Source organism: Aphelocoma coerulescens, chromosome 4, assembly GCF_041296385.1.
Source record: "Aphelocoma coerulescens isolate FSJ_1873_10779 chromosome 4, UR_Acoe_1.0, whole genome shotgun sequence".
NCBI classification, from domain to species: Eukaryota; Metazoa; Chordata; class Aves; order Passeriformes; family Corvidae; genus Aphelocoma; species Aphelocoma coerulescens.
In genome coordinates, this window is record NC_091017.1 from 42,059,458 (window position 1) to 42,086,194 (window position 26,737).

At 40.4% G+C, this 26,737-nt stretch overlaps 1 protein-coding gene across 9 annotated transcripts in view; it reads left to right on the forward strand.

Moving 5' to 3' along the window:
• GALNTL6 (polypeptide N-acetylgalactosaminyltransferase like 6) overlaps positions 1-22,911 on the forward strand; it is a 451,443-nt gene extending 428,532 nt beyond the window's left edge. For all 9 annotated transcript variants that reach the window (XM_069013725.1, XM_069013734.1, XM_069013727.1 and 6 more), the window contains 4 exons: positions 1,177-1,398; positions 8,306-8,422; positions 14,651-14,800; positions 20,608-22,911. In XM_069013725.1, coding sequence (XP_068869826.1) covers positions 1,177-1,398; positions 8,306-8,422; positions 14,651-14,800; positions 20,608-20,775 — 657 coding nt within the window. In that variant the 3' untranslated portion in view covers positions 20,776-22,911. The remainder of the gene's footprint in view (positions 1-1,176; positions 1,399-8,305; positions 8,423-14,650; positions 14,801-20,607) is intronic.
• The last annotated feature ends 3,826 nt before the right edge of the window (positions 22,912-26,737 follow it).

Consider the following 26,737-nt stretch of genomic DNA (forward strand, 5'->3'; position numbering starts at 1 on the left):
CCTAGTGTCTCAATGGTATCCAGGGAGATGTTGCTTTGTTGGTGGGATAAAAGGTTATTGGGCAGCTGTGGCAATACAGAATAGACTCAGCCCATACTCCTCTACAGTATCTGCATATAAATTTGTGTGGCTTGAGCTGCAAGAGGAATTTTAAAAACAAACAAAAATACAGAAAAAAATGCCCCCTTCTTGGTGGTAAATAACAACAAAATATTTCTCTTCAGTCTACCCAGAATTTTTCTTTGCAATGGTATTTGTTTTATTTTGTAATTTGAGGCAGCTAATTTAATTAATTATAATTTGAATAAATTCTTATGCAGCAAAATAGATAATTCTGTTTCCTATAAAATGCCAACAAAAACAAACTTTGTGGAACACAAGCCAGAACTGGGTTTCACAGAACCTAAATAGTCTTAGATATCTTCATAGGATGAGTGAGTGCAGAAAGCCACAGGTTGTTGTACCTATGCCAGGAGGTGATTTGCTTCAAGTATATTCCCTTTGAGGGATATGTGCTGTGCCTTGCACAGAACTCAGTAGCATGGCAGCACAGCAAAGCTTCCAGCTCCAGCCCACAGGTTGTGCAAAACCAGCTGTGAGATGGGGCACAGCACTCTCATGGCTGCTTGCCCCCAAACATGCACATGTAAGACCTGACCCTAAAATTCAGGTAGGAATTGCTTGGTGACTAAGCAGTATCATGACAGATTGAAATTCAGATGCCTTTTAAATGCAAAGTGAAATATATCAGAAGGAATAATTTGAACCATTCTTCCACATTAGGAGGTCTGAACTAAGAGAGAAAAAACAGGTACCAATGTAAGCAGCTGAAAGAAAATTTCTGTTCAACATCCATCATTAATCAAAAATTCATATGAAGAATATGCATAAGGAATATGAAGGAGAGTAAGATGTTCAACAGACAGAAGACTGTCTCTCATGGAGCCAGCAGGGAAGCAGGGTACTTAATACTCTAGTGTTTGCTCAACACTGTAATGAAGATAGCATATGGTTACTGGAACTTTTCCAGGTTTTAAGACTGAGAAATGAGACCAGCTAAGCTTAAAAGTTGTGTGGAAGGCTGATTTCTTGTTTTGTTTAAAATTTTCCCTATTATGAGTGTCAACCACTCAAAGCATGAAGAAATTAATGTTTGCTCTTTTTTGTGCCATGCAGAACCTGAAGCGAGTGGCAGAGACATGGATGGATGAGTTTGCAGAATACATTTACCAGCGACGGCCTGAGTACAGACATCTCTCAACTGGCGACATCTCTGCCCAGAAGGAGCTGCGCAAGCACCTTAAGTGTAAAGATTTCAAGTGGTTCATGGCTGCAGTGGCTTGGGATGTCCCCAAATACTACCCTCCTGTGGAGCCTCCACCTGCTGCATGGGGGGAGGTGAGGAATAGATCAAATTTAAATGAGTCTAACATTTTAGATTGTGGGAAACTAAAATTATTAAATCAGAGTAAACCTGGTGGTAAGTAGTGTTATTAAGGAAGTTCACAGTGGTTGAAGCAATCCCTGAACTATCCATTAAAATGAGAAACTGTCATGTCTTAGAACTATCACCGTTGCTTTTGTAACTCATTACAACTTTGTGTGTACGGGGCATACGATGTAGGCACAACGAGGACAAGAATGAGGAAAAGAGCACTCATTACTGTATGTCGCAAGAAGATCTTAGATTCAGGGAGTCACCTTAGTAAAAAGGAAGTCTGAAGTCAATGCTTGGGGGTTTTTGCATACCTACTTGAATACCTCCTCCTGTCCTTACAAGGACAATTGTGTGCAGATGGAGTTCAGTTTGCTGACATGCGAAATGTGACAAGCAAGGCCTGGATACTTTCCTTTTAAAATGATTGATTTTGCTCAGCTGTTCTCTGCATTCTGTAGGTGCTGTCATCAGTGAGTACCAGTAGCAGACAAATACAATTTCTCCATTGATGGATGAGGGGAGGGAGAGACCACAAAAGAGAAGCCAGTATCTGAGCATCACTCCAGAACAGGGGGTGAACAAACAGCCAGCTGCAAATCTTCACCTGTGATCAAAGATGTTCTGCTTTCAGACCTCTCTGAAGAGCAGAGCTGTAGCAAACCTTGCTTTGACAGTTTGTTTTGTGCAGAAGAATTGAGAACACAAGTAGTGCATGGAGAGGAAATTGCTTCCTTAGTTGCACTGAAAAATTGCTGTGACCTTTACCCCCAAGGACTACAGCAGCTTCACTCCGTGGATAGGTTGTGTGCAGAGGGCTTTTTCCTCTCGGTTCATTAAGATACATAAAGAAGGCTTCACTCCTCCAATATATTGTGTTGCTTTTTTAAAAACCATAGGAATATCTGTACTGTGAGTTCTAGCCTTCTCTGATTTTTCAGATGTTCTTGCGGCTCTCAGAAAATTAACTGTCATATTTGAAACCAAAGTATGAAGTTGAAACTTTGACCAAAACATTTGGTAAGATCAGACTCAAGTCTGCATATTCCCAGTGGTCAAGACTGGACCATAGACTTCTAAACATAGGTTCCTCTACTATTCCCCAGAATTTCTTTTTAGAAAAGCAAATTACCTCATAGTGAAATTTTTAAAATAACTTTCTGTGGTACTAGCAATCCTTAATTCTTCTTTATAAACTATCAGTTACAGAAAAACTCCAATTTATATGTGTCGTACTGTTCGCTACTTCTTGGCAGTAATGAATTCCTTTGTTGTTAAAGCTTCTTCTTTTTGGTGCTGCTGCCCACTTTATGAGATTAATGTGTACCAAGTGGTAAGGAATTTATTAGTAGAAGTCAGACTGGATCAGATTGCTATGACTGCTACTGTGATCTTCCTTCACTACCTTCCACATGTATACATGCATTGTATACATACATACATTGGAGGACTGTGATCAGATGTGTAATTTCTCTGGCCAGCTGGATGATCCTTAACCTCAATCAAGAGAGTCTAAGAGGAGGAGCTTGTGATTCAGGTATTCATTTTTTTCATAGCAATATTAATATAATCTTTGCATAAACCCAAGTATTTTTAGAAGTAAATCAAAGATCGTATCAGTGGTGTGAAATCTGTGCCTTAAAAGTATTTACTAAGTTCTTAGGAAGGACATGAAGACTAAAGATTTTTTTTTTTTTGTCTAAAACATACTTTCACTAAAATAACAAGAAGAGAGCTTTCAGCCCTGCTACTCTTGTTTTTCCTGAGACTGTCCCATTCCTGTGCAGTTTTAATTAATTTGTTGGCACTTGCAAGGACCTTGGAAAAACTTGAAGGTAAATGTCTGTGAGAATCTGAAAGACAGAAGCAGACTGTAATGTTACTGCTTTGTAAAAATCATTCAGCTCTAGAAACCTTGCTGATTATACACACCAAAAGTCTGTGCCAAGACTGACTCATTTAGTACCCTATTTGGAAATACTTTACATCTGCTTGCCTATGCCAGTCTGAGAAAGAGTAAACAATGAAGTACTCAGACAAGTTTGGCTCTAGTATTTTGATATCTAGCTAGTAAAAGCATGTGGTGTGAAAGCAGACGTCTCATAAACAGCCTCTGCTCAACTCCTCTTTTTTTACAAACACATTTATTTAAAATCCGACTCTTACATTTCTTGACAAAATCTGTTTTTGATGGAAAAGAAGGACATTTGGAAAACAAAAAGCAATCTTTTTTACTGCACTTGTCATGGCCTTATCTCTTATGTGTGTTTGTGCCTTTTGTCCTTGTAGCTGGCAGGGTGTATGTTCCCTCGATAATCTGTTCTGCCTTGTAACAGCTGAAATATGTGCAGTAGAGCAATGTAACAGCAAATCCAGACAGATTAAGGTTAGTGAGACTGTCAGTTCTGTGTTTGAGTGAGGTAACTACTCTTTTCCACTGTGGAAGAGAGGAAAGTGTTCAATTAGGTTTTGTTCTTACTCTTTTGAATATATTGGGAAGTCTGGTGCCAGTTGAAAACAGTAACACCCATCCCATGGTCTTTCTAAAACAGAATAATTTATTTGTAATGTGTATTTGAAGTTCTACTACCTAAAACAATAGGTGTGAATTGGACACCAGGTGTTTTCTTAGGAAGTACTCATGAATCTACAAGCTGTGATCCAGCACAAACATATTGCGTATATTGTGCAAATATCACAGCTTCCAATACCTTTAAAAACACATTTTACAGTAAATCAATCATATAATATCAGACATTGTCATTTATTTTAGATTTCATGAGTCCTACAATCAAGATGATGCAAAAAAAAAAAGGTGTTTTACTGAGTCAAAAGGGAATTATTTAAGCTTGGTTTCACTTGCTGTTCCATGAACTTCAGTAATTTAATGAGGAAGTGTCTCAGTCACTGCAGCATTGCTAAGCTGTAGGACCTGAAAGCACTTCTTTCTCGGCCCCAAATTCATGGATTTTACAGAACTGTTTTACAGCACTGACATGAAAATGTTGCACCCTTAATGAGTCAATCTGAGCCCAGAAAGTGTCACATATCTGTTGTACAAAATCGATATAACCCCACCCTGCACAGACTGAGTGCTGCACAGCTGCACAGATGGACTGTTCAAAGTCTTTTATCAGGATCAATATCACACTGAATGAGAGTTCCCTGTTTCTTCAGTGAGGTCTTTGGCAGTGCTTGACTTCTTTACCTTTGACTTTTTCATTTTTATGGCGTACACAAAGGATAAATACTTCTAAAATTACTGTGTATCAGTAGACAGGAGAAGTGGCTCGTTTTTCCATATTGAATCCATAGATATTGATGGTCGTAGGGTTATCTGAGAATGTAAGCAGTGCACTAAAACTGGCTGTAAGTGCTGCTCAAACAAAAAAAAGTAACATAAATGAATATTGCTAATGTCTTCTAAGAGTTAAAGCCATTTTCATATTGAGGGATTAAATCAGATATAGGGCAAGTATTATATAAACTGATAGCACAGAGGTGCTTCTGTTGTTACTGTATCCCTAAGGATTGTTCTAAAACCATCTCCACAGTTACTGTTCACAGATGACCATATTGAACATACCGTTGTCTTTAGATTGCCACACTTTCCCTCTTTCTGCTTTTGACACAGACAGTTCCATGTCATGATGAGCATGCAGGGCAGCTCCCAGAACGCCTGGGAATTTACCTCTCCCACTCGGGCTCACCCCCCCCAGCTCCATGAAGGCTGAGTTGTCCCTGGGTGACAGCCTGGCTCCAGTGCAGGCAGGGCAAAGCTGCAGGAGCCTGGACATCACCCACTACCTCAACAGCAAATCTTGCAGGAACTCACTTGCCTGGGAAAAGTTGTAGAGTTTTAGAACTATCAAAGAATGTTGGTCAAAATAACTGCTGAGTGCTGGGAAGCTATATTCTCTATGCTTCTACACCTCATCTGCTCTCTGTAAGGACTACAGTGTCCTTAGTCTCAGAGTGAGTTAGGATGGCATTTCAAGAACTAGGTATGTGTAATGACTTACAGACAGTGTCCTGTGCTTGTGTCAGAATTTATTTAATTCTGAAACAGCTTTTAATATCACCACTAACCATCCTTGTCAGTCCATACGTGGGAGTCCTTGGAAGCACACTTTTCCTGTACGTTTGTGTGTACAAATGATGGCATTTGAGGTTGAGCAAGTAAGTTTTGTATGTAGCAACTCAATGCTCTACCTGCATGGCTGATAAAATCTGTCTCCTGTTCATCCTTGGTCTTACAGCTGCACAAATATGAATGTTGGAAATGTGTTAGGATCATTAGCTATTTGTTTTCTAGTTGTAACTCATAACCTCAAAAATCCTAAATCCATTATGTTGTGTGACTGGAGACAAGGCAGTTCAAATGCATATTGGTGTATAAATGAGGGCAAAAAAAACCCTCTGTGCTTCTGCTTTCCTTCCTTTGTCCATGGAAGCATCTTACGGGATTTGCAGGCTGTGTGGTGCTGATGCTTGGCAGAACATTCCCTGTGGCTCTGGCTCTGGCATGATGGCTCAGTTCAGTTTCTGGCAACTGCCAAGGCCACACAGAAGCGCCAGAGAACAAAAGCACAGACTTGACTGAAATGCCTTATTACAAAAAGAGAACAAAAAACAAATCACAACCCTTCTGCAGCTGAAAGGATGAAACAGAAAAAGGATGAGCTAACATGTAAGCTGCAAACAAACAAAGGAAAAACTAACTCAAGCAAACCTTTCAGGAGCAGAGGGAAGAGGGGAGGAAATAAAGAACATGAGAGAGATTCCAGCAGTGGAGGAACTAAATGTAGCTTCAGCTCAAGCCTTTTCCAGAAATGGACTGAACACATTTACTGCACAGTCCAAATGACGGAGACTGGGATGGAGCGATGCCATCGAGACAAAATTATGAAAGCCTTTTAATGCAGTAAGCATTAATTGGACATGGAGCATGTTCACTGTCATTTTACAATTCTGAATCACATAAATATACCCAATTATTAATGGCAATTGTTAGCAGTTCCATTTTAATTAACTTGCATGCTGTAAGAACTGAACTGATGTATCATTTAATTTTCTATTAGACCAGAAATCTTTATCTATACAATCGAAATTTAAGTGCATTGAGTAATGATTGAATGTTCTCCAAAAAAATAATTATACTTGATGTAGGTATTTCACATGAAACTTTAAAAATATGACATTAAATTCTATTCCACTCATTATTCTTTCCTGCCTCTTGCTGGATGATATGAAAATGAAGGTTGTTGAGAACTATTACCTTTCATCTCCTTTACTGTGGGGCTGCCCAGTGCTGGATTTCTGCATCTGGTTGTGTGTATAAACAGCTAGTGTTTTACCTCATCCTTAGCAATTTTTATTGTATTGAAAATAGAAAAAATATCCTAGGACTGGGCTGGTCCAAGTTTTAAAACAAGTGCTTCTCTGAGCTCTTGTGAAGGATCCAAGGTTCCTGGAGGCAGTTGCTCAAACTGATGCTCTCCCATCTTCTGCCCAGTTTGCTCTTTTCTAAGCTAACCTCCTAAAACCTTTCCTGAAGGTGAAGTTTTTTACATTTTCTCCACTACCTGTTGCTTTCCCATCTGTGTAAATCTTTCTTTCTCATGGTTAATAGACTGGATCCCACTCCTCTAGAGTCAGAAAAAGAGCAGAGTAGCTCTGGCATGCAGAAGTATTTCCCCCCCCTTGCAATGTTTTGTGCAATGCTGAGAAGTTTTCCATCCTTAGGATGTGTATGAGGTATGCAGTGGCGATATGTACATTTGTCTGGCATATTATGGCAACAGCAGTGACTTCTAAAGTATTTTTCGTGAAAAAACACAAATGACTACTCAATTGTATCTCCATCCAACATCTAGCTTTCTTTTAAAAAAGGATAAAAGTAGCATCCAGAACGTCAAAATGTGCACTGGCTTTCTATATATACATATAGAATTTGTACGTGTTTCCATGCACTTTGATTGCTCAGTTTCTGTTTATCTCATTGAGAGGGTAAGTTTTTTTAAGAAATCCTTTTCATTGTGGAGGTGTCTAAAGGATTTTTAACTAGCCCAACTAAGGTACTCAAGGCGAAGTGTGCAACTATTTGCAAAATAAATTTAGGATTTTGCTCTTTTGGTGGCAGTGGGCAAATATTTTCAACCCAATGTTTCAAAGAAAATATACCTGTCAGCAGTAGTACATAACTGGTATGATTGATAGTCACAGATTAGTTATTACTCAGTTGCTTCAGCCTCAAGAACGAGATTTTCCTTTTAAGAACAAGTTACACTGCAGTGTTTGCAGCAGGCATGCAGAAGGAACCTCCATGGGTTAGCATAAGTTTCAGTGCAGATTTGTTAAGTACTTTTTAATTTTATGGACTTCAGGGCGTAATGTGTGACCTTATCTACAATGGTGTTATTGTGTCAAAGTAAGAGCATGGATTGGAACAGGGCATGCCTGAATTTTTAATGCATACTGCTGCTCCCATGCCTGGGACGGACTCATACAATCAGTTCCTTCTAATACTGTCGATCTCTCTTGCTCTCATAGGATGGAAGAAGCAGTCAGATAAGCTTTGAACTTCTCGGCCTTTTTTTCTCTTTGTTTTTTTGCATGAATCTATTTCATAAGACCTACTTTTCATTTGTTAAGCAAAATATTTCAAACTTTGATTCTTCTGAAGCTGCTCCTAAAAAGAGTAGTTTATTCCAGGACGTGGCTCTCTACCCTGTAAAAAGTAATACCTACCAGTTTTATGTAACTGATGGTCAATCTCAAGTCCTTCCGAGCTAAACTCCTAACCCCTGACACTGAAAGTTCTATTCTGCAGCCCAGTTTAATGGGAAATGTTGCTGTTTGGTCTTGCAGATTCGAAATGTGGCGGCCAACCTCTGTGTGGACAGCAAACACGGAGCCACAGGGACGGAGCTGAGGCTGGACATCTGTGTGAAGGACGGCTCAGAACGAACGTGGTCACATGAACAGGTATTTTAATGGTGGAAAGAGAAAATCAGGATAACGTTGCTTCTCTTTTCCAGCTTTTAAACATTTTTCTGAGGGCTTCTCCTTTTCTTAAGGTAAAACCGAGTGTAGAAATAATTTGTGAATTATTACTGACTTTAATGGCTTTTATAAAGTACTCCTTAACATAACCTCAGAAATTCCAACAGCCACTTGGGCTGTCTTCACTTCCAAAAGGAATTGCAATGCCCAGAGAGCTTTTTTGAGGCCTCATTCTCTCCAACTGTCACGAAAACATGTTGATTTTGGTTGAGTTACCTGAAAATATTTTAAATATAGTACCAGGCCTTGTACAGCTCCAGTCATTGTCTGTTTTTATGCTTTCATCTCAAGAAGCATTTTAAACAAATACGAGGTATAAGTGAGATAAATGGTTAAAAGCAAGCAAAAAAACATTTCAAAAGACAAGGAATTATAAAGACTCAAAACCCCCTTTTATTTAGGTTGACTGGGTAGAAAAATATTAGTTCTCAGGAGTATGAAGGAAAAGAGCTCTGATTTTTACTCACTGTGAGTGCCATAGGAAAGGGATCATGACTCACAGGCCATGGGTCTGGCCAATGTGACCAAAGAGAATCCAGATGAAAAGTACAACCTAACCGTTTATTAGCAAATTTAGTGAGCAATGGCTTTCACAAGAAAAGGCCCCAGATTAGTAAAAGATTCCTAATGCTGCGGAGAAAAATTGACCTGGCAGTCACACATGGCATTTTGTAAAAACTTAAAAGCTCAGGAGAGAGGAGTTCTGAGGGGTATTTGAAGTGCTGAGGTCAAAAAATCATGCTCTGAGGATACTGAGAAATGCAGAAGGAGAGCTGGAAGTGCATGAAACTGAGAAGCTGAAGGATTATCTCAATTTAGGTAAGTGCCAATATGGCAAAAAAGGAAGTTGCTGAAAGAAGACTTCTTTAGATAGCTACCAAAGATACTGCATGGGGATAGGGTGCTAACAATTCTGTTTTGTTTCTGAAAGACATACAGTAATTCAAGGAGTTAATTGAAGGAAGCTGTAGGGTCCAGACTAGACCATCACAATGTTCTCTGGCTTTAAAATCTGCAAAGCTGCAAACCCTCCTCAAGAAGGGAGGGGGGAATGCTGAGGCTTCCAGAGATGAGAAAGGAGGAAAAAAAAAGATGAAAAGATGAGAGAAAAAATAAAAGTTAGCAGAGAAAAAGGAGACTTGAAATATCCTTTGCAAGAATAAAGGCTTTGAACAAAGGGGAAATGACACAAAGGGAGAAGGATGTTAGGGAGGAATCCGTGTTTCAGCGTGCTCCAGGGTGCTGCAGCGTTTGGGATCAGACTGGATATAAAGGTCTTATTACTCTGTACTAAGGCCACAAAGTGACTTCATTAGAACCAGTAGTGAAGCTGGCACGAAGGGAGTTCAACCAGCCAGCTCCTCAGATCCCAGAACCAGAACTGGGAAACCTCAAGCACTTCGGTGCTTGACGTGTGCCCCAGGGACAGCACGAATTCTGTCTGCCGGGCTAATGGGGAACAGCGCATATCCTCGCACTGCCGGAGAGCGTGGAAACCTTCCCGGGAGCACCTCATGGCTGGGGCGGTGCGGCTGCGGTGCGGCGGGCGGGCGGCAGGGGGCAGCGCGGCCCAGCGGAACGCGCCTGCCGCGGGACCGGCGTGCAGCCCTCACGGCCCGCCGCCCTCAGGGCCCGCGCCCCTCACGGCCCTCACGACCCGCTGCCCTCACGGCCCTCAGGGCCTGCGCCCCTCACGGCCCGCCGCCCTCAGGGCCCGCGCCCCTCACGGCCCTCACGACCCGCTGCCCTCACGGCCCTCAGGGCCTGCGCCCCTCACGGCCCGCCGCCCTCACGGCCCGCCGCCCTCACGGCCCGCCGCCCTCACGGCCCGCCGCCCTCACGGCCCGCCGCCCTCACGGCCCGCCGCCCTCACGGCCCGCCGCCCTCACGGCCCGCCGCCCTCACGGCCCGCCGCCCTCACGGCCCGCCGCCCTCACGGCCCGCCGCCCTCACGGCCCGCCGCCCTCACGGCCCGCCGCCCTCACGGCCAGCCCTACGCTGCTGTCGCACTCGTCTGCGGGGCGTCAAACCCCGGGCCGGCCTCACAGAGCTCCTCTTCCTTCTTTATATCTCATGGAATTTGTAGCCTCCGTGAGTTCTGTATACACCAGTAGAAACTAGCAGTATTAATGGAAGTATCAAGTATATTATTATCTTATTTCGAGTAGCATGGATTGACACTGAGCTGGACTTGTGACTTTCGGTATAAATTTACAGAGTTTGGTGGCAGGCTATAGTAGCTTGGTGTGCCCAGTGCGACAGGAGTCAGCGCTAGACAGAGATGATCCTTTGTGCCACTTGATTCATGTCATGTTTCCAGGGCAGGAATTAAAAGCCGACAGTGTCAGCCACCATGCCAGGGGCACAGCCATTTAGCAGACCCCAGGAGAGGAAGACGACCTTCCACCTCAGCGCTGTGCAAGCCCCTCTGGGCAAACAGCAGTTAAAAGGTTTGTGGGGCACTTACAGGCTTTCTGGTAAACAGGAGATGGGTGAGAAGTGAGGATGTGTCACTGTGGTTTCCAAAAACTTCCCCAAAATTAAGAACTGGAGGGGAAGAAAAGGAGCAGGAGGCCCCTTTATGTCATATGTCATATGGCACTGCATTCTTTCACCTCTGTCTTCCTAGAGCTAACTTTTGGCTTCAGGGGAAACTGGGGCTCTGCTGGACTGATAACCAACAGCAAACAAAAGTGACAGGCACCACTGTCTCTTACCAAGTTCCCCAGCCTTGCCAGGGAATAGGTGGAGAGGCACCATTTCTTAACATGGCTCAGCAAGTGCCCAGCTCTTTCTTCTCTACTTGGAGGTATAGTTCAAGCGAGAGCCCAGCTCTGAAACATGGCATTTCATCTTTGGGTAGGGGTACATGCTGTCCCCTCAAGTGCAATGGCACAGCCAAAGCACAGCGCCAGCTGACGGACTCCAGCCAGACAGCGAGTAATAGAGTGATGTTGCCAGGCTGGAAAGCATTAATGGCATCAAAAGGGCCTTTGTCCCAAAGACAGTCCCAGGGCAATGGCTTTATCAGGCAATCATTCTTCAGGCCCTGTGCCAATTAAAAATGAAGCTGGAAAGCTGTATTTTCCCAGTTACTGCATGACAGGGCTCAGCTACATGAAAAGGCAAAGCATGAGGGCTGAGGGGTTGTGTGATTGGAAATGCAGAGGATGGGGCTATGTTTTACAGACTCTGGTGTGAGAGAAGGCGAAAGAGGAGAATGAGCATCCCCTGAGCCAGGACAGAGGGTTTCTTAGGTCTAGCAGGGAACAGTGAACAGCAACCCTGTGTGTTGCAGGTGAAGAATCAGCCTGCTGTTTGTTAATAATGTATCTGGGAATTTCAGCACAACCTTGTTTCAAATCAACAAGCAGTCAGAAATGAATGAAGTACAAAAAGGGTACAAAAAGGCTCAGCCATTCCTTGTAAAATCTGCCACAGTTTGCTCCTGACAACGGAACAACGAAATCCAAAGTGACAAGTGGTGGCAAAGCAGAGCATTATATACTCTGGGCTCCAGCTAATAACATGTAGCATTGTTGGACACTGTGCAGTGGAGAGATAATATTTATATTGGCCAGATGCAGTGTTAACTGGAGGAAAATTGCTGTTTAAAAGAGGAAAGCTTAGAATTATGAGATTAGAAAGACTGTACAACTTCATGTTGTGTCTGTAATTGAAAGATCTTAATACTAATTGGGTGCATAGAGAAGTTATAACCTTTTTTATGATTTTTTTTTTCTCTTCTCTCTCTTCGTCCTAAAACTGAGTTCCTGTCCCTAACAAGGCTGGTTTTATAATAGCATCACTAGAGAGAAGACATACTTGATTTAAAAATAAAACTGTTCAAAAAAAAAAAAGGAGGATAAAGAATGAGGAAAAAGAATCTAAGCTAGTCTAAACATTGAGATCTAGTATTACACAGATCCTGGTTTTCACTGGAAGGGAATAAAAACCCCCTACTGTTACCATGTCTTGACTTGCAAACAGGACACAGCCCTGGCAGTCTTCAAAAACCACAGAGGAGTGGAAAGAGCAAAGGGGTAGTCTGGATCAGTATGATCTGATTTAAAGGCTGGCTTGAGCTCTTTCAGGTGTACCGATGCATTCAGTGGGGTAGTAGTCCTCAGGCCAAGGTCCAGAGAGCAGCAAGAATTGGCCCCTCAGCTCACCACTCATGCACAGAATGAGAAATCTGGCAAGCCACCCACTGGGAAAGATGAGGATGGTCTTGAAATAGGATCTCTCTCTGCAGTAGTAGTAATGAGAGTTGAGAATATCACAGAAGCACTGTTCCAAACCATTCCTCTAGGTATTTGTTATTCATCACTTTGAACTCTAGGTTTATTACATGTCTGTAGAAAGGTAAAGGATAAGATAAAAAAAATGGCTTTTGTTGGCTTTTTGCTAAAGGAAAATTGTTTCAGGCTTCTCTTTTTCTAAAGAAACAGCAACATAGCTTTTTCTGTACCAAATCTTACTTCTGTCTTTGCTGGTGAAATGATAAGTTATTGTAGGGAGTCCATGATGATGCTTCAAAGAAACAGGAGGAAAAGTGGAAAAAGATTTAACCTTTTGAAAAGCAGAAATTGCTTTGAAAATGAGGTTAAAGCTGTCCACTGCATTTTACTGCAGATAAATGTAACATGTACTTGGGGAGATAGAAGAAATAAGCAGGACACAGACAGATTAGGAAAACACTCTAGAAAACCATTAATACAGATATAAATAGGGAGTAACAGCAGCTAACATAGAAAACAAGGGCTTACAATAAGACACAGAACAAAAAAGGTAAATATTCAGATATATGCTTGTATCGGGGGCCTACAAGGCAAGAGTGACAGTATTGCCTTTCAGATGTGGTGTTCAGAGGATGGTACAGCATTGAATATGCAGTATTTTTAAGAGATGTTTCTTTTAGGAAAACCACGGAAAGAAGGTTACTATAGCAATGAAAAGGTTAAAATCTGGGAATCACCACAGAATTATTCAGGATCAGACCAACACGATATTTATTAAGCTTCAATTTATAGCCGGTTCTGTCAGGGAATGTACACACTGGAGGAGCAGGGTGCTAGATAAGGGCCAAAAGGAACCTGAGATGAGGTGTTGGAGGCAGTCTGAGCTCAGTATGGGGAGCTGAACTCAGTATGGGAAGCTGCTTCTCTGCATAACGAGCCTGCATGCAGTTCCACATGAACTGTCTCAGCTGAACAGTTTCTACCAGCAAAGTTTGCTCATTTAAAGAGAACTTCACTTTCTCAGTGTTACATCTTTTTTTTTCTGTGGAAAATCAAAAGTCGTGCAGAAAGCCAAAGAATAGCACTCACTCAAAAAAAGGAATAAAAAAAAAAAGAAAAGAAGCTCACCACTCTTGACAGAGCTTCTAGGTAGTAATTTACAACCTGCAACCTCTTTTCTGCAAGGATTGGTCGGTGGAAAGGAAAATGCACTCCACGTCTTTAAATTTGATGCTGTCAGACCTGTCACCTTCATCTGATGATTGAAAGACTGCAGTGTCACAGCATCACATCAGACAGCTGGTGTCTAATTGAGAAGGATTCCTCTATTAACTGTGACCCTCCATGACTCCTCTCAGGCAGCGAGAAAAAGGGCTTTGACAAGCTGCCTGTAGCTCACAGGTTTCACAGCAGAAAGATGAAGCTCATTTGACATGTGTTGTTTGGGGAAAAAAGACAGTTGAGAGAGGCGATGGTAACAGTGTCCCCTATAAACAGAAGGAAACTGCTCATTAAACATGGGAAAGAGGCTATGATGGGAAGATCTCTAGCCAGCTTGTTCAGACCCAAATGAGAGCTAAAGGAACATCACTGGCAGAGGCTTTCTGAGTCCTGGATAGCTGAAATCCTACAGGTGCTGCTTTAACTGGGTTAACTAAAGGCTTTAATACAGCATATCCCCTCTCTGTGTCACTAGAGATTAGGGATTGTGCCTTCCTGGGGTATATTCCACATGGCCACTGGAGCACTTTAATTAAGGCAGTTGGCATTGCTGAATCGTACACAGGCAGGACCTCGATTAACCGGTGTCTGGGGTGTGCAAAAAGGGAATCTTGCATTATGCTTTATGTGTTGTTTTAAATGTTTTTCACTAATAGTATATCTTTGTATTGCCTGATTGTTTTCCTAGCTCTTCACCTTTGGTTGGAGAGAAGACATCCGCCCTGGGGAGCCACTTCACACCAGGAAGTTCTGCTTCGATGCCATCTCACACAGTAGCCCTGTCACACTGTATGACTGTCACGGGATGAAGGGAAACCAGCACTGGAGCTATAGGAAGGTCAGACTCACTGTGGGACATCTTGGAGGTTCAGACTGCCTTGAGCCTGTATTCAGTTTAGCACAGGCTTGTGTTTTCCCATCAAAGAAGTTTCGTTTTAAAATCCACCACATCCTATTCCAATTTAATTTTGTGGTAATCTCTCTAGAATATGTTCCTTTTGAGCATTTGATATTTAGGTCAAATTTAAATGAAAATGGATCTGATCCAGCTCAGAGGGTGTCTGTATTGGATCTGTTCCCTGAAAGGTGTTTTACCATTCTGGCGCTTCAAGATGCTTGTGTCATTTTAGCAGAGGCACTGTTGGAAATATTTTCATCCAATGTGACAGCAGCAAGACATGCTGCTCATGAGTTAAATGTTATTACTTTACTACATTTTAAAGATTACATGTGGCAGAAAAATCGTCCTCAAAAAAACCAAAACAAACAAAAAAATACACCCAACCCAACATTAAAAGCACTGCTGTAAGCCCAAAGATGGCAGTTTAGAAACTAAAGATAAGCAGCTTAGATACTACTTTGATCTGCTGAATGTCAGCCCATTTTTATAAATCACTGGAAATGGGAGGTCAAACTAAAAACCCTGTCAGAGCTTCAGTTAGTAAAAAGTCCTGGTAACGCTACTGATTTTTTATTGTTATTGTTGTTATTAGGGTTTTTTAATGGTTTATCAGCAAGTTGCCTTGATTAAAGATTTCACTAATAAACTCTGTATTCCATTCAGGGTAAGGATTTCTCTGAAGCACTGAGGATTCCTCTCACACATGCTTCAGTTTTCTTTGACAGATAAACCTCAATACTGTTTTCTAATTTGAAAATATATATAGTAGAAAACTAATTCAGAACCATTAAAAATAGGTTTGTCCTGGCACTTTTTCTGGGTGCCTGCTTAATAGCTTGTGCCCTTTTACCTTATTTGTGTTGCAAATGGAGGTCCAGTATAAGATTTTCCAGAAGTGTAATCCCTTTGAAAGTAAGGTATTAGCTGTAAGAAAGTTAGAATGTATGGGACAGATATTTAGAGGATATAAATTGTGGTGGTTGTATTGCTGCCTATCTGACTTTATAATGCCATAATAATTCCTTCTTGCTTCAAAACCCTTCCAACTTATCTTTTTGCCTACCCAAGCTGCAAATCAAAAAGCTTTCATACCTTTAGCACTTCATTGTTGCTTAATATAGCTGGTTCATAAGACAAAATGCAGGTCTGTAGCTACCCTCTGTAAGGCTCATCACCTTTGATGAGGACAGGGTATAGCAGGTATCTAAAGAAAAAATGACATTTGGAAAAAATACACAGTGTAAGTTTTATTAAATTCTCTGCACAGCTTCATTTTTAATTTCCAGAAGGCTGACAGGGCTCGTATAAAAATTCTCAACGCAAGACAGGCATTTCTATCTCAGCAAGAAACACCACAAAGTTCTGTTACAATGGAAGTACTGACACATTCTTAACTGTAATCCCAACCTGACAGCAAGCTGGTCAATTTGCATAAACCTTCAAGTTAAGAAACTGCATTGGAATAATAGAACTATGTATACATGGTTTTCTTTAGGCTTAGTTTTAGTTTGCTACACAGTAAGTATTTTTTAATGTTTCCTATAGTCTATTTCCTCAGATAAAGGACAGATTTATATTAGAGATTTCTGGTAGTATAGCTATACCTCCAAAAACCTTGTATATGATATAATCCTTTTCCAGCTTTGAAAGCATCTTGGCAGTAGAACTTTTACTGTTTTCCCCCTGACAAAACAAAACCTGGTCTGTACTAGAGCCCTTTACCTAGGGAATGCCATGCTACTGAACCTGCACCCTAAATAAATAAGAATAATAATGTGGTTGAGAAATAAGTGTTTCCTTTTAAAAAACAGAGAGCAGGTCAGCCACTCTCTTCTGTTCTCTGTGCCACTTATGGACACTGTAGCTACCTAATGGTCATGTCAAATCCTGCCAAAATTCTTCTCATCCTTTAGGAGAAATGACCTTGCTAGTCAATGTCTTATAAGATGCCTAATATGAAGCATTTCTTACTATGTCATACTATTTCTATAAAACTAGAAGAGGTTTTTACTCATTTAAAGATGAGTCTCTCCTCATGATCATTTGCATCCTTGAGCCACTGATAAAAAGTTATGGCTGTGAAGTGATTACATAGTGCTGCAAATGCAATTTGAAGCCAGGCGCTATTTTCAGATTCCATATTCTTATAACATAGAAATCCTAACAACCTGGATTTGGATCCTGGCGAATAAAAACAGCTTAAATATTTTAGTGGCAAGTAAAATACATTAATATTTTACTTTGGGTAAGGAGTGCTCTTCTGGAAAAAATTTACAGCCTATCCCCATTACGTGCACTTTGTTCCTCATTGCAGTGCCATCTCAGAGCTAGCAAACCACATTCTTTTCAGATGAATGAAGCCTAACCCTAAAACCACCACTAATAAACATGTGTCAAAAAACTGTTCTTATTCCCATACTGCTTAAACTACATCTGGGCAGCTATTTGAAAGTCTAGTAAGTCTGCAATATTAAGTAATCAATTTTCTTAGGACCAGTCTGAAATACTGGTCTTCAGCCAAGTATACCTTTGAGAAAACCCTGCAAGAAGCAATGGAGCAGAATAAATTCAAGCAGTACTGTTGTGGGTTGTAAATAGAAGAATGTGAGTATAATGCCAGGACAAAAAATATTGGCACCATATTGGTGGTAATGTAAGATATTAGATAGATAAGTGTAGATAATCTGTAATTAAAAGATATTTGGGAGAATGGCTTTAGCCATTTCTTTCACCCTGTTTGATATTCCTAAGCATGCCAGAGCCAATGATGAGCAGTGCCTACAAATTTCTGTTCCTCTTAGTGAAGGAGTACGCCTCTGGTTTTCAATGTAGCATCATTCTGGGCTGACAGGTAGTGCATTGGTTCTGATAAGGTATGATTCAGTTTATGTGCCACAGGCCCACTGCTGCTATTTGTAGAGCAGAAGTATCCAACAGAGGCCTGATTTAGTAGGTCTTTAAAAAGAAACAATTGTGCAAAATCAATTTCATTATATGGTAATTCTACCCTGAGCCTAGTGATTATGATAGATGCTAGACTGACAGCATCAAAAACTGTGCCCAGAAGACAGGGGTTTGCTCATAGTCTCCTGACAGCTTCAGGGACAAAACTGTAAGAGTCACTTCACTTGTCACACAGGAGGTGCACAGAATATTCCCTCAGACAACTGAAGACATGGCATTGTGATAGTGGCTTTTATCCTATGGTGTCAGTCCTGCCGAAGCTGCACTGGAGTTACCAACTAATCTCAGATAAACTACCACAGCCACCAGCTGATAATGACTTCCAGTTGCTCTTGACATTGGCCGTAGTTATAGCAGTGACCTATAAGAAATGAAAGGCTCTGTGTCTCATTACCAATCCCCCTGAACTGTCAAGACCAATTATCTTATGGAGGAGTTTCTCCTTCTGCAAATAATCTTCAGGGTTGTTTTCATGCAGAAGGAAAAAAATTACTCTGCTGTTTTCAGATGTTAGAAATGTCTCTACAATAGTGCTTGTGGTTTCTCAATATTGGTGTAAAGAGGAATTTATGTATTTCTCTTGTAAGTTCTTCTCTGGGATGCACACAACTGTTACCCCTTGAAGTCTTGAGCTTGTTTCCATTGCAATCCATAAGACTAACAGGCTTATGCTTAAATCAGCATAAGCTTGAGATGATAAATTAATAGGCCTTTATATATAGCTGAGTCAGCCAGAATTTTTTCCAGAGTGGTAACTCTGTCCATATTCTTAAAAGACACTCTTCTTTCCTAATAACCAAACTCTCTAAATAAAAGCACCAATAATGCTTCACTCAAAAAGTGCCTGCCTGTGGTATTTCTGTAAGAAAGACCGCCAGCGTTCTGGAAAGGCTGGAGTGTTTTTCATAGCAAGCTCTTAGTGCTGAAGCTGTTTCCTTTCTTCTTGTACCAGCCATCTTACTAAAGCTTCTAGTATTCCAACTTTGGCTTTTTAGTAGCTTGGCTGGCCCCCATGCCCAGCTATACTGCAAAGAAAACCATATGCCCCTTGCATTCAAGGTCCCACGTCAGGCAGGGTGGCCATGGCACCGTCACTGTGTCCTGATTTTGAGTAGTGCCACTCCGTCAAGCTTTTATTAGGACAGGAGGAGCTGGCAAGGTGCAGATGTGTGCCTGCACCACCCCAAAGGGTGCCTGGCAGTTCTTGCAAGCCCACCTCCTCCTAGTAGGGACACAATAGCCCTTTGTACATAGTACAGTTACCCCCTTCTTGCAAGCTGAAGTATCCTCCCTGCTCTACTTGTAGAACATGAGGCAAAGGCCTCTGCTCATTTGTTTTGGTCCTGTCAGCTTTGATGGCATCCCTCTGAATTTCAATCTGGTGAGGGGGGTGTGTGTTCATCCACTGGTTTTGGGGAAAGGCCAGTGCTGGGGGTAAAACACAGTATAAAAGTCAGATGTAACACCATCCCCGTCAGCCAGAGCACAAGGTACTTTTGACTTTGTTCTTTATTGCATATATTAATTTTTTAAAAAGGCATTGTACTTTATCATTTTTTCACAAACCACAAATCAATGAATTTCATCTTTCCTAAATTAAAAAAAAAAAAACCTTGATTTTTCAAAGTGGTTTTAAATAGCTGCTGTTTCTGTTTGTTTTCATACTTTTTTTTTTAATGTGGGGTATTTTTAGTTAAAGAGAAGTTTCTATGGTTGTTGCTCAGCACCCAGAGTACTTGTGTGAGTTTTTAATCAATTGCAATTTGACAAGTAGATTTTTTTTCCCTCTCCACCTGGGCAAGCAGGCACATCCTGGATTAGTATTAAAATATTGGCAGGGCATCATTGGCATGGAGGGGAAAAGCCTGAATGTGGTTTACCAAGAGTAATCTGAAATTTATTTCAACAGATGCAGTATAGTCCCTGGAAACTTTCAAACCATCTAATGACTCCCACATCTGTCTTTCTCAAAACACTTGCCTACATGAACTAAGTATATTGAAACTACCTAACTCACACATACTCAACTGAGTAGTTTCTGCTTTAACAAAGATTCACAGCCAGGTTACTTAGTATTCACTCCAGTTTTGTGAAGTAAAATTAATAAAACTAATCATCGTAAATACACTTTTTAAAGCAACTTAATCCATGCTTACCCTCCCAAAATCTCCATATGGAGCTAAATCAGTGTTAGGATTTCCATCTTAGTAGGAGAAAGAGCGTATTTCAGTGGCTGGTCTTAGCGAGGCCACAGGCAAAGTCTGCATTGAATGGGATGAGAACATTAATCCTGTGTCCATCTGTCCACCACTTCAGTTAATTATTCTTTTTTAACATCTTCACCAAGTTGAAGATTTTACAGCTCCCCCTGCCAAGAAACACAACACTGTCAAGAACAAGACTTCTCTAAAAAAACCCCAAACAGATGCATTTTTCAGGTTCAGACATTTAAATGGGCTCCAAGCAAATACATGGTATGCAAAGATATTAAAAGACATTCTATTTTTTCATTATATTATTCCATTGTTAGTCAAAGACCAGGTGGTATCTCCCTCTTTCTTGAATCCCCATTTTCTTAAAGGATAATAGCCCAATGGAAGGAAATAGTCCATTCTCTACAGCTTTCTAATAATAGCTGTAGTTATTACACAGGGTTAGTGCACAGAGACCACAAAATGATTTCGAACAGGGCTGTGTTAATCCATGTTCTGTAAAATGAGAACACCTCCAATGATTTGGCATTTGCTACTTAATTCTATTTTTTTTTTTCATTCCTGTAGGACAAAACTTTGTTCCATCCGGTAAGCAGCAGCTGCATAGATTGCAACCCAGCTGAGAAGAAGATTTTCATGAACAGATGTGATCCTTTGTCTGAAACTCAACAGTGGATTTTTGAACATATTAATATGACCGTTTTAGAAAAATTTAACAGCAAGGCCAGTTCCTAGAAGGAAAAAAAAGAAAAAATGAACACACCTATTTACGTACAGACTGCAGACTACATTTTCGCCAGCATCTGGGTCAAAGGAGTCAGGAATTAAATTTCCTAGATCCAGGGAATCTGTTCTGAGGATTAAGAAAATGCTACAGCAAGAGCCAGCAGGCTGTCCTTGTGGATATACAGTATCTGGAGAACTTGGCCAAGAGCCTCACCGGATGCTGCTGAGAACTTCAGGCTGAAAATTCCCTTGCTGGTCAAGGGAAAAACTTTGTTTAAAAACTGTTTAAAAGTACTCCAGTTAATAAAGTAAAACAAAACTCTAGAGTTTCTCAGGTCAAATCCTGCTGTAGTGAGTAGCTCAGAACAGATGCTATAATTTGGGATGGGTTTATGGTGTGCATGACGCCTACAGGAACCTTAAGAAATCCCAGGTTTTAGAATTAAACATGCTGGTAGAAGAATAATGGTGTCCCAGCACTCCCTAGACAAGATATATGCTCTGTTGACATTCTCTTAATAAAAGGTTGGGTTAAGCAGGTTTAACCCTCAGAACTGCTGCAATTAAATACCTCCCTTTCACATTCCATTCATTACCAAAATAGGAATGGTAGAAATCTTAGGGTCTAGAATTACACTGTAGTGAAGCATGAAATAAACTGTATGGTTTTGCCCTCACACTTCCCCCCTTCAGGAAAAATAAAGCAAAGCAATTAAATTTCTATATACGATATATTTAGCAATCGTGATTCAAATCCCATTGTCACACAACGTGAGATTTTTTTTTTAGTGACAAATAAAACAGCAGCAGCTGCAGCATAATGGAAGGCTTGTGGACTAGCTATCTTTTCTAAAGGTAGAATCCTTACCAACATATAAATTAAATTGAAAATAGTCTGGGGAAAAAATTCAGGAGGAGAGTGGGAAATAATTGCATATTGCATGCTGAACTAGGTTAGTCAAATTAATACTGGTATGCTGCCATCACCTAAAAGCATGTTGACTCCCTGCAGTGCAGCTTAAAAGATCTTGCAGTGCTCTTGACACATAGGAGTGGAGAGAAAAATTGACAGGAAATCAGTTGGGTGGTTTCAGTTTTTGAAATCTGTGGTGGAAATCATGTGAACTTTCCAGAGTGCATAAGTGAATGGTATTGTAGATGTCATGAGGGAGGAAACAAGAAGTGCAAGCAAGTCACACATTACAGTATTTTGGTACTTTAGGCACAGGCACTATTCAGGGTAACACAGACTTCCATCACACTGATGATCATGATGGGTCCCTCAGACCCATCAAGCTGTTGGAGAGATAGGCCTCTAAAATGTCTTAGGGAGGGTCTCTGTGGTTCTTCTCAGTTCATACTGATGTGTGGAACATGACTGATAACTTTGAGATTGTTCAAGGTAAGAGTGAGTATAAATTTATATCAAGTAAATATGTGGCATTTGCTTGAAAGATGAATCCACAGATGAAAGCACCATATATGCAGATAGATCACATCGTCTGTGCCGTAACTCCTTTCAGATTCCAAAAATAACATTTGTAATTAAGTTGCTTATTTTGATTGCTGGTGAGGTGGCTGACTAACCAGAATACTGATGTGCAATCTACCCTGTTTTAAGGGAGTGGAGTGACTGTATTTTGTTTATTTCTCCTTAAGCTCTGCTTATGCACAAAGAGCATTGAATGCATCCAGAGGATGGTTCTAGTACCAGTGTGCTATTTTATGGCAGCATCTTGTAGTTGCAGGTCATATGAAAGTTCTGTGAGGGGGATGAGGTCCTGTAGCATTCAGGTGTGCACTTGGGAAATTGTGAAATTTTCAATATATTGAGCAATTGCTGCCAGTTATTGAAGAGATCTTCCAAATAATTTAAAAGGATGTGTTCATAGAGTTCTCATTTTATGATTTTAAAATAAGTGAGCTTGTTTAGGTATTGTTGAAGTTTAATTTGAAGATATGGTATGCTGGGGAACAGATGCAGTAAGGTTTGTGGCATGAGGATACTTCAGGTTTGTTCAGCTGTCAGTACAAAGAACCAGCCTAGCCACTGCAAGCTGTCAGCTTTCCCAGACAGGGTGCTCACAGAATCATTTATTTGCAGCCTGATCATGAGGAAAGAGGGTTTGGGAAAAGAAGAAAATGGCTGCCTCAAATATAAATGCAGCCCTCAAGCTGCTGATTGTAACTGGCCCCAAACTGTCAGTCCTGGAAGCAACCCTGTATGCCCAAAATAGAGAGGCAAAGGAGGATTGCTAAACCAGAACAGATTGGTAGGGTTATATCGTTCCGTGTCTGACTGCATCTCAGTGGTTTGCTTTTGAGATGTCTGATGGGAACTAGGCTTCTGTTAGGGCAAAGAAATTCTATGCCTTTTACAGCCCTTGTTGAGTCATATTGCACAGCACCTTACATTGCCAAAGGAAACCTTCCACTTGCTTGTAGCTGATCACAAATTGTATACTCTAGCAGCCCTTGTCAGAAAACAATCCATATGACTAATAGTCAGGTGTTGTGGGGAAAGAGAACAGTCCTTGCACAAGACTCCTTCAACAAAAGTTTTATTAATAATAAATGATCATTGCTACCTTTCTGTTAAAGTCTGTCTTGGGTGTTCTCCAAAGTTTTCCACTGATGAGAGTATTTTGTTACTAATTTTTCTTTAATTCTTCCTGCAGCCATATCTTTTCCACCCAATAAACTTCTGAACAATTTGATAGGTTGGAGAGATGTATCTTCCTCTCATATTTCTCCAGGAGCATTTAACTCTAGCACACATTTCTTCAAAAGACTATGAAATTTCTTCACAGAATTTTTTTAAAGTACCAGGTAGTTCTGAACATAATTTAAACATAGTGCACAGGTGGCATTAACTGATGTGGGCTCATCATTTCAGTGGAGCTATACTGATTTCCTGAACTAATGACTTGCTTCATGTTTTTTCAATTAATTATTTTATGGCTTTAATCAAGATGTCTGAAAAGAAGATCTTTGTATCTTTAGGAGTTCAATAACATATACTCTAAATGTTTTCCATTTAAGGTTATCTAGCCTTTTTTTTTGGCCAGCAAACTACTACAACTGGAGAGGGGAACTGGAAGAACTGAAATAAACTCCAAGTGTAACTAAAACTCTAAAATCACACATCTTTCCCTGCGTGTATTCCAGAATTAAACTAAACAGAGGCCTTGGGGGACAGGGCTCAAAGGAGAGAGGAGGAGCTGGGAAGCAAAGACTAGCAGTCTTGTTGCAGAGACATGACAAGACTTCACTTTTCATTGGCCACAGTCTTACTTCAGAAAAATGAGATTGCTTTAGAAGAAATGTTTCTGCAACAATATGGATATTTTAATGATATAATGCATTATTCCTGAGTGTTATCCATATGAATAAATGGTCTCTAGCTGGTGAACTAAGTCTGCCTCATGATAAAGATAGACTAAGCTTGAAAGGAAGCTGACAAGCACTTGACAACCTTTGATTACTGGCAATTTACCAGGCATCAATGTCTCCAGTGACCTTAATGAAATCTTACACCACAGAGGATCATAGAAGAAACGTGTATGAACAGCTTGACCAAATTGATTAGATAGGTTGCACTTCTGCAGGAGTGGATGTTACCTTTTTTTAAAAAAAAAATAATCACCATTCATTTGCATTTTTACAGATAACTTCTGCAAGGGACTGAGTGAGGGGGACCCTTTTAGCCTGCCTGGATGGATTGGGGATGGAGCATTTTATGAAGGAGCATTTTAGGGAAGGTTTCAATGTGGCTAATGCCAGAGGTGCATCCATTTGCTGTTTAAGGAGCACCTGTAATGCTGTTAACCCAGTGCATTTCAAGAGAGAGTACGTTTAAAAAAAGTTTTATTTTTCTTTTTTAATCCATCAAGGTTGTTAGGGAAATAATTTCAAAGCCCTTAAAAACAAAACAAGCTGATCAGAAGTAACTTTTTTATAGTTGGTATTAGTATTATAATGTTCATTTATTCCTTTGTTTAACCCCCTTCCAAATCTGCTCCATATCCTCTTAAAAATAGCACAAGGGTCCAAGAGTGCTTTTACATAACATTTTCAGGATTTTTCCCTGTCTGAAAATCTAGAAAAGCCTTTAAAAAATTAGGAAATATAAACCAAAAGGTAACAAAAAAACCCAAAGAAAACTACCTGTTATGTCTCGTGTACCAAGAGATTTTACTAAACTTGTGCTAAAATAGTATCTTTCGACTGGAAAATTATAGATGAATAAGTAATAGAGTAATTAAATCTTTAGTGTGTAGTGCTTTCTATTTAAGATTTTTAATTCTTTAAAAAATGTAGTGAATTTGTGTGGTTAGTTGCTGATAGGTTGGTTTTTTTAACCACATGTAAGACATAAATCTGTTCTTAGGTCTGAAATATTTCTCTCCTCATATTTCCTTGTTATAATTCTGAATGCACTGGATTTAAGAAGATCCAAACACATGAAAAATACCTCTATAAGGTAAGAAACATATGTAAAAATAAATAATGAGAAAGTTTAGCTAGAGATGTTCAGAGAAATGCATAACATTTCCAAAGCTTCAGCAGCATTCAGAAAATACATTTGCTCTGTGCAGTGGTTTTCTGTTCTTTCAGTGTATCATTAATATCACTGGAACTACTCCTGGGGCAGGACTTCTGGAACTGGTGTTACCAGCATTTGGACAGCATGGTGCCAGAGAGAGAAAAACATAGGAAGAGCATCTGAAAAAATTGCGTTCAAACACTGAAGTCTGGTATGCCTTAAGATATTCCTTGTTTATAAGGTTCCTGTTATCTTAGTATTTTGTTCTTTTTTTACAGGACCTGGCAGTGCAGTAGGTGCTTCAGTGGGCCTTATGAAAACAATGCAGATAACAGGGGAACAAAGAGGACGTGGATTAAAACAATAATAATTTGTGGTTACCTAAAGATGTGTTTACCACAGCACTGTCCAGCAGGTTAATTATACAAAAGAGAAGTTTGCATGTTTTGTGTGGCCACTTTGTTAGGTGCCCAGCTTCACAGAATAGATGAATGAGAAGCAGCCTTGCGAAGTGGGCCAGCAGAAAAGCTTGTACTCATTAAAAGATGTAGAAAAACTCAATGATCCATTTTAGAGAAGCAGATGAATAAGACATTGAGATAGATATCAGGGAAAGTATACAGAATGTGGAGGGGAGCTGCAGTGAGGCAAGTCTGGTGAATGATACTATCAAAGATACTAAAACATAGGAAAGGAAAACTCGGTCCTCATTAACCTTAGTCCTCATCAATCTTAGCAGGATCCCTAATACTGTCAAAGTATTAGTTGATTTAATTAACTTAATCCTTCATCTCTCCTACTAAATGACTCAACCTGGAAAGAACCACAGTCCAAGCAAATTTCTGTTGATCACTCTGGAGCATCTAAACGGCAAAAGATACCGCTAGGTACAGTTTAGTCAAAAACCCCAACTGGCACCTGAACTAAAACAATATTATCAGCCCAAAAGATCTGTGGGTCTCTGGCATCCCTCCATGAAAAAAGATTTCACTTGCCTAAAGGAGTGGTTGATGGTAATGATCCTAGATTAAGAAGATCAAGAATTGTGAGCTTTCAGGGAGGTGAAAGGCCAAATGCTGAGATTAGGAGTTGGCTGTTTAATTGAGAGAGGAAGGAGGAAATAGGTGGTAAAAGGGAAAAAGTAGGAATCAGGTTTAATTCCACATATGAAGGAAGTATGACCTACAAGAGTCAGCCACTGATAATTTTGGATACCTCTTCATTGCAGGGCTTGCATGTTTATCTCCATCACGAATATTCAGGATTTGAGAGGCAATCAAGTTGTCTTGCAAGGACTTAAATTTAGAATAAAGAGAACTGCCTAATCTGAAATGTATTGATTGTGAAATATGCGATAACAACAGAGAAAAGCTTTGCTGGAACCCAAGCTTGTTACGAGTTTTCCACCAAAGGTATGAGTGTGTA